Raw genomic sequence first — 13,209 nt, forward strand, 5'->3', positions numbered from 1 at the left:
CATGCACAGTGTACAATTATGTGGCACTTGTTCTCTGCCTAAAGTAGATTTTAATTCTCTGGAGAATCACACATCAGTCACTTTTCAAAGGCTTATTTTCCAGAAAAGAGAAACCATGAAAAAGCCATCTAAAGTCAAAATGGCCATTGCTTTAGCCAAGATCAACCGAGGAGCATTAATTCAAGGATTGAACAGCATATCCAGATCCTCCAAATCAGTGGCCAAACTCCTGCAGCCTCGACTTGCTTGTAGACTTTTAGAGTTAAGGTGCATATCTCACCGCCTGCTGAGGGAAGTTAACGCACCAAAGCAACCCCTATATAACATGCAGGTGAGTGAATGTTACATTTGCACAAGATATGGATCCTTTTGATAGAAAATTGCAAGATTTGAAAAATGTAGGACACATTTGGTTGTCCTACATGTAAAACAAGAATAGTTGGATAAGAGAAATGAATAGTTGGGTCTTTTTCCAAGTATATTCTCTGGTTTAAATAAATCTGAAAGAGGGAGTAATGTGGACTTCTCCTATCTTGTTATTTAATTGAATTATATAAAACTATCAATTTCAAATGTTTCATCCTAAATATCAGTCTACAAATTACTACTAATGTCAAACCTAAAATCCTACAACAAACCTTAAAAATGATCGTGTTTTTTTCCATTTCCCCATAAACTATGTTTCCAAGTTCATCTTTGACTGACATAATATATTGAGTATATTTAACTATGCACTCATTTTGATAGACCTATCAACATCCAGGTATATTTCAGATTATATGTTCTACATTGCTTCATTGAGGCTCTGATAAAGGATAACAGTTCTTACAATGTTTTGGGGACTTTCCCCCCCCCTAAACTTTATGTCACAGAACTCTGGGTTTTTCAATCTGGACATTATTCAAAGCATTCTAAATATTTGTTACAAAAGATTTAGAGTCATGCAAGTCTGGCATCTAATCAATCCCCAGAATAAATTGATTTTAATTCTTTTGTTGAAGGGAGAGAAAACCTGGCTCAAACTGAGTTCAGCCAGAAAGGAGATGTATCAGTTCATGTAGTAGTTGAACAACAGTTATAAGGTTTCGGGCATAGCTGAATACAGGTGCTCAAATGATGCCTTTAGGATCCTGTTTCTTTCTCTCTGCCGCCTGGTTCTGCTTCGCGTGTTGACGCCTTTCTCAGACTGATATTTCTCTCATGGTCACATGATGATTTGCAGCTGTTCCAGGGTTTCATCCTTCCAGGCTGAATTACAGCAGAAAAGAATGAGCATCCTTGACTCAGCATTCCTGGCCAAGCCTGAGATTCACTCTTGGAGAATGGCTTATGTCTAAACCAGGGGAATGGTAATCACTGATTGCTCTAGAACTCAGTTACCTGCAGCATTCCCAGAGTGGGGGTTGGAACTCCATCCAGACCACATGACCTGAGAAAGGGGAGAGGATGAATCCTCATACAAAAATCTGGGTTGTTTTGAGCTGAGAAAATGGATAATGGATGGGATTGCTAAAATGAACAAAATATTCATCATACAGGAATTTCTCTAATCAAAGATTTTGCCATTTCCAGAAATCATCAGATAGTTCAACTATGAACTGCCTGAGACAGCATTATAAAGAGCTGTCTTAATGATACCTGATGTTTGAGAAAATAAAAAATGATTTTTTGTGCATCTTTAGATCATCAAAAAGAAATATAGCTGACTCATATTATTTTAAATTCCCATCAAAATGTCTGTCTGAATCTAATGTTTTGCCTTGACATTTCTTTCCTTGCATTAGAACGTTAGATCCAACGTTTTTACAGAGGATTGATGTAAAAGTGTCCTTTGAAGACCATTTCTGTATTCATTATGAAATCATGTTTAAAGGGACTGTCCATTATATTATTCATAGTCTTTCCCTTTGCTCCTCTTTGCTGTGAAGGATGAGATTTTTACATTATTTACAAGCTAACAACTTAGCCCACCACAGTTATACAAATACACACACACACACACACACACACACACTGACAGAGACCAGAGCCTGTGGCAGAGACACAGATTGTTTATTATTCACAGCAAGCGCGGCAACCAGAGCAATATCTTGTGTCAGTTTTCTACACTGCAGTTCCCACAGGGCAATGAGCTAAGAGCCAGATGTTATCTCTGCGTGTACATAGTAAGTTGCATCACAGGAGAGGAAACCTGAAATTAGGAGATTTAGCCTTTTATACGGTTGCTGGTAGTCTGCCCAGTTTGGTGGGGTTGGGGGAGAGGGAGAGAGAGGGAGGGAGAAGGGCACATGTCTCTGGAGGGGAAGGAGGAGAGGCCTTTATATTTAGTGCCCTGTGACATGTCTTGGGGAGTACATCACTAGATCTCTCCAGAGGAATATACTTTCTTTCAAAATTGTTTGCTATTCAACCATGTCCTTTTCTCAGAAGATCCAATCTGTCCAGGGCTGAAAGGAATCTTTGGAGACTGTATGCCTATACTCATGAAAATTCAGTGGCAGAAAAATAATCTCTATTTTCTGTTGAATTTGTGTTTCCTTTAATAGTAAGAAAACCACAATGTGTTTGCCTTTTTGCCTTGATTGACAGTGAGTTTCACAGGTAAATTTACAGCTTAGTTGTGATAACTTATTCCAGGAACCTGAGATGAGAGAAACAGGTTGAAGGATTAAATGACTTATCTAAAGTCCACATGCTGACTCTGACTCTCTTTTGACATCTATTCAAGATCAACACCTATGCCATCTCTTCTCCTTTGTTCTTGTTGTAATTGTCTTAGGACATAGCTTTAATTTTTAAAATCCTTATCAATAAAATATTTCAAAATATGTGAAAGGTAGTTTATCAGAAGTTCCATCAGTATTTACCTGGTAGTAATATTCTGCCATATTGCCTTCAGAAATCTCCTTTATAAAAAGAAATAGAATTAACCATGCCCCAATCCTGTCCCCTTTTTCTTTCTACCAAACTTAATCATTATCCTGATGTTGCTGTGAACATTTCCATGCATATGTTTATATTTTCACTACATTTGTATTCATATATTTTACTGTGTATACTTAAAATTTATATAAAAGGTATGCTGTACTTATCTTTTTGAAACTTCCTTTTTTACTCAAAAATTTATATATGTAGCTGTGATTTATTATTTTAACTTCTTTGGGGTATTATATTATAAGAAAAAACAATTCACAGTTTATCTGTTACTAGACAGATGGATAATTTAGTTTCCAAATTTCTTGTATTACAAGTAGTGCTTCAGTGAACATTCTTGTAAATAACTCCTCATGCATATGTATGAGACATTTCTGGATGTATATCTGGAAGAGGGGTTGCTGGGTCATGAGGGATGCATGACTTCATTTTTATTATCTATTAGAGGCCTGGTGCATGAATTCATGCATGGGTGGGGTCTGGCCACCCATCCTGATGGGGGCTGATTGGGGCTGGGTCGGTGGGGGGGGGGCCGTGGGAAGTTGGGGGGCCGATTGGGGCCCTGATCAGGCCGGTTGGCTGCTGCAGTGTGTGTCATAGCAACCAGTCATTCCAGTTGTTCAGGTCATTCCGTCATTATGGTCATTTGGCTTTTATATATAGAGATTGTCAAATGCTTTTTAGATTTAGTACACTTGGGGATCATTGTGATTCTTGAATCTGAGGATAAATTCTTCAATTCTGAAAAATTCTTAGTCATTATTTCTTTAAATATTACTTCTTTCTCATTTTCTCTAATCTCTTCTTCTGGAATGCCTATTAAAATATGCTTAGAGTCTTCTCACTTCATTCTTTGTCTATATAATGTCCTCATATTTTCCCTTTATCTTTCTTAAATGCATTTTGAATAATTTCCTCTGAGCTATCCTCCAATTAATCAATTCTTTCCAGCTGTATCTAATATGCTATTTTACTTATTTAATGTGTTTTAAATTTCGAACATCATACTTACCATTTCTAGAAGTTCTATTTGGTGTTTCCCCCAAACTTCCAATTTTTTTTTCTTTTCAAAGTGTCTTTTATGAGTTTGTTTATTTTTTAAAAAATCTAATTATTTTAAACATACTTCTATGTGGTCCTTTGAAAGATTTTTCTATGAGATATTTGGGGGATGCTAATCTTCCTGACTATTGTGATATAATGTCTCACTCATAGTAGATAATTTCTTTTGGTGTTTTGTTTTATTTGACTGAAAGTTTTTTTTTCAACGGGGATTTTTTAAAAATAGAAATACCTTATCTCTTAGAACTGTTCCTCTAAAGGATTCAGCTAGTGCTCCAGGCGTATCGGCCCCTGGTGGAGCCCAGCTTCCTTACTTTCTTCCTGGACTGGTGGGTGCACTTGTCCCAGTCCCACTTTCACTGAGACTCCCCAAAGGCCTACTCCTCACCTCATGTGTATCCAAGTCTCATCTCGAAACTCAAGCCCCAGCCATTATTTCAGGGTCCAATAACATCCCCAGAGCTCCTGGGATATAAACTCAGACACTTACTCTTCCAGTTTTTAGTTTCCTCTTTGTTCCCGGCAAGCGGATTTCCTTCCTTCTTCCCTTCCTCCTTCCCTCCTTCCTTCCCGTCCGTCCTTCCTTCCTTCCTTCCTTCCTTCCTTCCTTCCTTCCTTCCTTCTCCTCTTCTCAGTTTTATATTGCATTTTTGGTGTACAAATTTACATAGAATTTGTAGGTTGTGTGTGTGTGTGTGTGTGTGTGTGTGTGTGTGTGTGTGTGTGTGTGTGTGTGTGTTCATTAACTCTGCCATGTTGCTGGAACCAGATATCCTTCAGCTTTGCTTTGTTTGCTTGCTTGTTAATCCTCACCCAAGGATATTTTTTTATTTTTTTTCTGTTGATTATTTTAGAGAGTGAAAGGGAGAGAGGGAGGAAGGGTGTGAAGGAGAGAGAAAGAGAGAGAGAGAGAGAGAGAGAGAGAGAGAGAGAAACATTGGTGTGAGAGGGACACATCAATTGCTTGCCTCCCACATGAGCAGCTGGGCCGATGGAAACTGCAGCCCAGGCACAAGCCCTTGGCCAGGAATTAAACCCAGGACCCTATGTCTGAGGACTGATGCTATAACCACTTAGAAACACCAGCCAGGGCCCGTTTTATTATTATTATTATTTTATTATTTTTTTAATATATTTTATTGAACTTTTACAGAGAGGAAAGGAGAGAGATAGAGAGTTAGAAACATCGATCAGCTGCCTCCTGCACATCTCCTACTGGGGACGTGCCCGCAACCCAGGTACATGCCCTTGACCGGAATCGAACCTGGGACCTTTCAGTCCGCAGGCTGACGCTCTATCCACAGAGCCAAACCGGTTTCGGCAATTTTATTATTTTAAATTATTGATTGATTTGAGAGAGAAGAAGGGGAAGAGAAGTGTGTGTGTGGTGGGGGCAGGGTATTGAGATATGTTGTTCCACTTATTTGTTCATTGGTTGATTCTTGTATGTGCCCTGACCAAAGATCAAACCTGCAACCTTGGCATATTAGAATGACACTCTAACCAACTGAGCTACCTGGCCAGGGCCCAGCTTTACTTCTTAATATCTTTTATAAATTTCAGTATAAGGTGGTTGAATTTGGTTTTGGAAGTAAGTAAAGTATAATTCTACTTTTTCATTCATTCAACAAATACTTTTGAAAACCTGACATGTAAAATCATTAGCTTCGGTAGTAGGCATTTATAGATGTCTTGTCCTGGGCCTATGAACTGTGGGTGTTATAAGCAAGCAAGCAGTGCTAGTAGATTGTAGCAATTACATCATCAAAGTGTGCAAAGTGCACTATGGAAGCATCAACAAGGGCATGTCATTCCAAAGAGTAGTCAGTGTAGGCTTTCCAGAAGGTGATACTTGATCTGAGACTTGAAGTAGGAGAAATTAGCCTTGCAAAGGGAGAATCATTCCAGGAAGAGAACAGTGTATATTAAGATGCTGAAGCAATCAAGAGCATGCCTTAGGAAGTGTAAGCAGTTTTAAATGGCTGGAGTGAGACAAGTGGGAAAGTCCCAAGTCAGAGGTTCCTGGGCCCTTGAGGGTAGGAATGAGGAAGAAGCTTTACTTGGGGAATGTGCATTAACTAGGGTGTAGAATCAGAATTGCCACTGAAAGGAAAACTAACTTGTTTCAAGGAAGAAAACAACATACTGTATCTCAAATCTGAAAGTCTCAGTGATGACTAACAGAGAAGTATGAACAGTGAAGACAATGGCCTGGAGAGTCAAAGGAACAACAGAATAACATATGCGATGTGGAGGTCAATGGATCGGTCAATGGCGCCAAAGTGTGTCAAGATGTAAGTGGCATAGCACAGAGGAGCTATACCAGCCCTGCTACACTGCTTGGCTGCCTTCCAACGTGACGGAGTTCAGCTTATGCAGAGTGAATTGCAACATGAATTCTTTCAAGATTTGCCAGGCTGCCTATGTCAAGGTGGAACTTTGTGGTGTGCATAAGTAAAAGGAGTGAAATCTGGAATTACTTTGCAAGGAGATATGCTTTACGGATGCATGGAGGACATGGCTTTATGTAGGAAAGCAAGCAGCCTCATTAAGCTATCTTTAGGTATGTTCAAAGGCCCTCTTCATGTGCTCTGTCTCATCTCTGATGAGAGGATGGTGTACCCAGAGCACCTTGAATGATTCTACCAAAGCTCTGTTGGATATTATGTGGGTGGGAACACCAGTCAGGCAGATTGCCACCCTCAAGAACATAAAGGAGTATTTTCATTAGGACACTGACTATATATCTTCAATTCAAAGATACTAGTATTGTGCCAAATATGAATTACCCAAAGGCCCAACTGATACAGGTGACCTGAAAGGTCTGGTGGCTTGTTGTGACATGAGTGAGCACAGAGAGTTTGGGTTAGGAGGTTCCAGCTGGACATCTTGTTAAAACGGACTTCCTTGGCACCTGGCATTTGCTTTGCACCTTTGTGAGTCAGGTTGCTCCTCAAAGACTTCTAGGTTCTGCAGGGCTGAGATTGTACTGATATACTAGTATCTGCGAGTTCTAGAAGGGGCCTCAGGAATGGAAAACAGAGTGGAGAATATCCTGATGGTTTTCGACCTTCCCAGCACCAGTGCTCACAGATTGGTGCATCTGCTAAGCCTTGTAAGCTGCCCTAAGCTGCAGTGACCTAGATAATTAGCTTGAATGCTGACTTGGGCCAAGACACGTCAGCTCCCAGACATAGTTGTTGACTTTGGCAGGCCAAGCAGGGCCACAGGACCGGGAGCACTTCCGGCATTAGAGATAACTGTTTCTACTTTGTGCAGGCAAAGTGAAGAAAACAGCCTCTAAAAGGTCTGTGCCACAGGTGGACCCCAGTGACTTATAGTGTTTTTACAAGATGAGGGTCAGGCTTTTCTAAGTAAAGTTTACTCCTTGCCCCAACCCTCCGGTGTAGACTACAGTTTTGGGTTTAAACTACAAACCTCACAAATTTCAGGCACTTCTTAGGTCCTTGGATGATCCTGCCATGAGGCTCTCTTGGGTGGTGTAATTCAAGACCTGGGGAAAGGGACCATTCCTAGAAAGCAGAACTACCGAAATCTTGAAAACATAATTCTCCAGTTTGGCCAAGAGGTTGGGATGTTTGAGCTTTTACAGGACCACCCAATTAAGAGCTTATTTGAAACCAGTGTTCCACAGGATGCTAATACTGGGATAAACAAAGTCAAATAACTTGCTTTACTCTGTGTGGACTGCTAGGAGCATTTGCTGTGCTCATTAGTATTGTGAGTTGCTAAGCAAAGACATGGTCATGTAGCTTTCCCAAAATAGGAAACACTTTTTTTCCTGGACCTATTAACTGTAGTCAGTATTTCTTACAACACCTACTCATGAGTCACTGAGTTAGTTTTCCCTATTACTCCCCTGATATCCCTCACCAAGATGGTTTTGGACAACATAAACTAAGTGGGACCTGGTAATACTCCAACCTTCAGGTCACCTGTAAATGGATCTTTATTTTCTAAACTGCTTATAGTTTCCTTTTTGGTGATTTATCCCATTATTAGTGAAAATAAGATAAACACAGTTCTTTTATGAAATGAAGTAGTCAAAATTATGTAGGGGAAATTTAAATATTGAAATGTTTTTACTGTTGAAATATCCATATATCTTATGTAGTAATATTACCAAATTAAAAAAAGAAATATATGGGAATAATATTGTCATGAAATACTTTTAATTTAAATATGAAAAAACCATAAAATTAATATAACAAGGTTAAGATAAAATTTCTGAAATAGGCCAAGATTATTTAAATAAAGACTTCAATTTACCAAATTTTTCTTTATCTCAGTTTTACCATACACTGTTCCTGCTCATAGCATGCCAAAGATGAAACAGGGTAGCTTATAATATGAAAAACATGTATTACAACTGAGTCATAAGTTTGAAGAATGGCCACTTTCCCGTAGGCATGAATTTTAGAGGAAATGTATTTTCTAAAAGGATGATTTGTCAAAGGAATAGCAAGTATTTATTAAAAACATTAAAATGGTGAAAAACTGACCCTTAGGCAATGTACAGATTCATCACTCAGAAGCATAACATGTATCAAATACATAATTTATTTTGAAACGAATCAGTTTTAATTACCTTTAGGTGAAGGACAAAATCTGAAAGAGAAAGATGCATTGAAAGAGTGACTTATGCATTCAGACTCTTCTGTTTTTACTGCATATGGCTTACCAGTTATTAAATATGGACCTCTCACTTGCATTTATATATTCACAAACTCATAATCTTTTACTCTGCTAGGAGGCATTTTGCTGGAGTGTATTTGCTTTCCTTCCTAATGTCAGCATCTGCTCTCTACTAGTATAACATCTCCTTATAGCCTAACAGTGGGATTCAAAGGCATGCTATCATTTTGATTCTTCTACAAGAGGAAAACAGCAACAGGTGCTTTATTTCCTGGAAAATCTTTCAGAAGCCAGGAACACTGGGAAAACTTCCAGAATGACTTATAGAAGGAGGGGGCTAAAACTGCCCCTACCTATCCCTATATCTAAGAGTTGGTATAGCCTGAAAGGTAGGAAATAAGAAGGGCCTCCCCCCACCAGCCATCTCTTAGCTACTAGGCCAGAGAATATTTTTGCTTCAGCATTCCATAAATCTCTTAAGAAATAAGAAGGGAACTTGTGATAGCAATTTTGTTCACCATTCAGCAGTGACAGCAGCAAGCAAAAACAGAGTTTACTACAATAACAAGTATTTAGATCAGAACCTGGTACACAGGACCACGTAAATGTTTGTTCATTAAAATGTTATCACAGGTTCTTTGGAAACACACTTGAAAGGGCTGCAATATACCATTGAGTAGATATAGTGTAACTTACCTAATCATTCTATCATTGTTTCAGTTTGTCAATGTTGTAAATATCTGTTCTTTGTAGTTTGTGTGCATTATTTTATCCGCTACAGCCTGTACCTTTTGGGAGTTATTGAAGCCATCAAGTAGCTCGGCTGTTACTGCAGAGGAGCATGGCTAATGGCCACGGCACTGCTGACTGGCAAGGAAATGGTTTTCCTAATGTCCTCATTTTATATCCTACTCAAGGCAATAGAGGTGGCCTATGAAAGTATAGCTCCCTTGAATCGAATATGTAGTATTATTGTTCTAGGCAGGGACACCTTCTGTTGCCAGCAGGTGGAAACATCTGAGAGACAAACCCATTATTGATGTAAACCTTCTCTTGGTTTCAAAAAGCATGCTGGATGCGAGCACAAAGCATTTCCTGAAGCGTAATGATCATGATTAAGGATGGCCTTCAGCAGACTTATGATTAACATTTCCAAGCAGGTCATTAATCTCCAGGAAATGTTCAGTGTGTTGATTACTGTTTGCTTAATTGAAGAAATGAATAATGTAGTAAAGGATGATTACATAAATTTGAAGAGACTGTTGTTCTAATATGCACAGCAGCACCCCCTAGTGAACACTTGGTAAATGAAAAAAAAAAAAAAAGTTAAGGTTTTTCTTTTTTATTATTTGATCTTAAGGAGGGGAAGGGGGGGAAGGCCAGAGGGTTGGAGGGAGAGAAACATTGATTGCCTTCTGGTACAAGGAACAAGGCTCTAACCAACTGAGCCACACCACCGGCCAGCGCAAGGCTCTTAAAATTGACATGTCAGGTTTTGATGAGCAAAAGAAAGTATCTTTTTACAAAAGGGAAAAAAAGAAACTAATATATTTTTAGAATGTGAAAACCCAGATTGATCTAAAGTAAATGACTTTATTTGGAAAAAATACTTAAAGTCTCATTTTTCAATAACACTATAAAATTTAACATTGTAACATTGAAAACTTCTGTTTTAACAAGAAAACTCTCTTCTGTTTTTGCAGATCAGAAAGGGTTCTTTGTTTGATATCATTTCCTTTCCAGCAAAGACTGCTTTAACTAGCATAATGTATGCTTCATACGCAGCACTAATTTATTTGGTAAGTTAAGCAAAATATTAGAATCTAGAAATAAATATCCTTATGTCAGATTAAAGGTATACTGTACATTCTACTCATAAATCAAGGTACTATTCTCTTGTTACACAAAATAATTTTACATTAAAAATTTACTTCAATCTCTAAAAGCTAATTTGCTTAAATAACTTAAGTTATTTTGTTTTTATAAGGTTTATTACCACTTGGTCAAAATATTGTGGTTTTTGCTTTCATTTAGCTATAGCTGTTTTGTTTCAGCCATTGTGCCATAGTTGGCTAAAATTCAGTATTCCATTGTTTAAGTCTGTGATTTGGGGAAAAACAAATATTAGTGTGTTTTGAATTATGAGTGCTGTAAATTAAAAGTGTATTTTGAGTTACAAGTGCTGTAATTTAAAAGTGTTCATCAAAAGACTCACTTTCCTGGTGACAAAAACACCCTTTTCCTATTGCCCAAGAACACTTATTATGTTCTTAATCAAGTGAACTTATATAGGTATATCTGTAGACTCTCTGTTCTATACAGTTGATCTATTTCTCTATTCTTGTACCAATTCAACACTATGATTTACAGAAGCTTTATAATGTCTTAATAATTGACAAAAATATAAAAGCTTTTACAAATTATAAGGGATTATTTATTTTAATCTATTGCCATTTATACTTACCTGTAAAATTTTAAAAAATATATAACATACAAAGAGAAAAGTACGCAGCTTGAATCATCATAAAATCTATTAACCTATGTACCACACATGTCAAGAAAAAAAAAATTACTATCATTCTATCATTCTAGAAGTCTCTTTCTTGTCCCCCTCATAATCTCTAACCTTGTCTATAAAGGCAACCACTATTTTGACTTCTAACACCATAGATAGTTTTGTTTGCATTGTATATAAGTAAAATTATATACAACATATTCTTTTGTATTTGCCCTTTTTTGCTCAGCACTATCATTGCAACATTCATTTATTTGATGCTTGTAGCAGTAGTTTGTTGATTGTCATTGCTGTGTAGTATTCCATTAATTGACTCTATCACCATTTATCCATTGTACTGTTGAACATTTAGAATATTTACAGCTTTGGCTATTGTAAGGTGCTATGAATATTCTTGTACATATGTTTTTGGTGAAATTGCTGGACCATAGAATATGTACATGTTCATCTTGTACAGATGTTGCCAGTTTTCCAAAAATTGTTTAACAATTCATTCCAGGAAATTATAGAGTCCAGTAGCTCAACATCATCACCAACACTTGGTATTGTCAGTCTTTTCCATTTTAGTCATTCCTGTATATATGTGATATAATCATATTGTGGTTTTAATTTACATTTCCTTGATTATTAATGAGATTGAGTGGATTTTTATACATTAATTGGACATTTGAATGTCCTTTTTGTTAATTTCTGTTAAAGTATCTTCTTATTTTTCTATTAGGAATTGTCCATCCTTTTTATTTTTTATTGTACTTTAAAAATATATTAGGAACAAACCCTCTTTTGGTTACATATGGGCAAATTTATTTTATTTTATGACTTGCCTTTTCCTGTTTTATCAGTGTGTTTTAAAATGGAAGTTCTTTTAATATAATTTAGTTTATTAACTTTTCCATTATGTTCAGAGATTTAAATATCCTAATTAGGAAATTTTTACCACATCCAAAGTCATGAAACTCTTATTTCTGATGCATTCTAGGAGCTTTATTATTTTACCTTTCACTTTTAGGAATTGGTATGAAGTAAGAGTCAAACTTTTTCTCCATGGGTATCCAATTGAACAGACTCACTTCCCTGGTGAAAAAAACACCCTTTTCCTATTGCCCAAGAACACTTATTGTGTTCTTAATCAAGTGAACTTATATATGTAGGTATATTCGAAGACTCTCTGTTCTATACAGTTGATCTATTTCTCTATTCTTGTACCAATTCAACACTATGATTTACAGAAGCTTTATAGTAAGTCTTAATAATTGGCAGAATAAGTCCTCCTTTCAGCCTGTGAACATGGCATCTCTCTCTGTTTATTTAGGTCTTCTTTGTCTTAATCATTTTTACGGCTTTTTTGTTAGATGTCTTGCACATTTATGTTAATATTTTTTATCATATTGAAACACACAGTAATAAAGACTAAAATTCCCCATAATCTAGATTCAGTGCAGTCACAATTTAAATATGAGCAGGTGTGTGTAACTTGAGTAATTATAAAATTTATAGGGAATTACAAGGGGTCAAGAATACCCAAGATACCTTTTAAAAAAGTAAAAAAACAACAACAACTACTTAATTTTAAACACATATACAGGTTTTTTTTTTTTTTTTAAGAACAGAGTTTATCAAATACTTTGAAAATGTTTCAAATTTTTGAGATGTGTTCAATATCTTAAATGTGAATTTCATACAAAATTGACATTCAATTCAGCTAGAATGCAAATACACTGCAAAAAATGGGTTGTATGAAATGGCTGTTGAACAAAAAAAAAGAAAGAAAGAAAAAAAGAAGCCTAAAACCAAAATTAAACTGTAATTTCCCAAAGGCTTTTGAAATAATCTCACATGCTATAAACATTATAAGCAGGTAATAGAAACAATTTTTGGTTATCTGATAATTGGTCATATATGCATCCAAGCAAGACCTAGGAGTGGTCAGGTCTGGCATTATGGTTTTGAAGGCATATAACATATATGTTGGAAATTAACACTCTGACTGGAACCATGCCAAGTGAAAAGTTGACAGAAATGTGAGCAACATTAAGATGAGC

At 36.8% G+C, this 13,209-nt stretch overlaps 1 protein-coding gene across 2 annotated transcripts in view; it reads left to right on the forward strand.

Moving 5' to 3' along the window:
- SPATA9 (spermatogenesis associated 9) overlaps positions 1-13,209 on the forward strand; it is a 56,027-nt gene that overhangs the window by 41,134 nt on the left and 1,684 nt on the right. Inside the window, exons 3-4 of one of the 2 annotated variants that reach the window (XM_059694086.1) lie at positions 104-331; positions 10,356-10,451. In XM_059694086.1, the coding sequence (XP_059550069.1) occupies positions 104-331; positions 10,356-10,451 (324 nt within the window). Of the gene's footprint in view, positions 1-103; positions 332-10,355; positions 10,452-13,209 lie in introns of those variants that run through there. The other variant, XR_009452622.1, reaches the window with a different exon arrangement.

Source organism: Myotis daubentonii, chromosome 4, assembly GCF_963259705.1.
Source record: "Myotis daubentonii chromosome 4, mMyoDau2.1, whole genome shotgun sequence".
NCBI lineage: Eukaryota > Metazoa > Chordata > Mammalia > Chiroptera > Vespertilionidae > Myotis > Myotis daubentonii.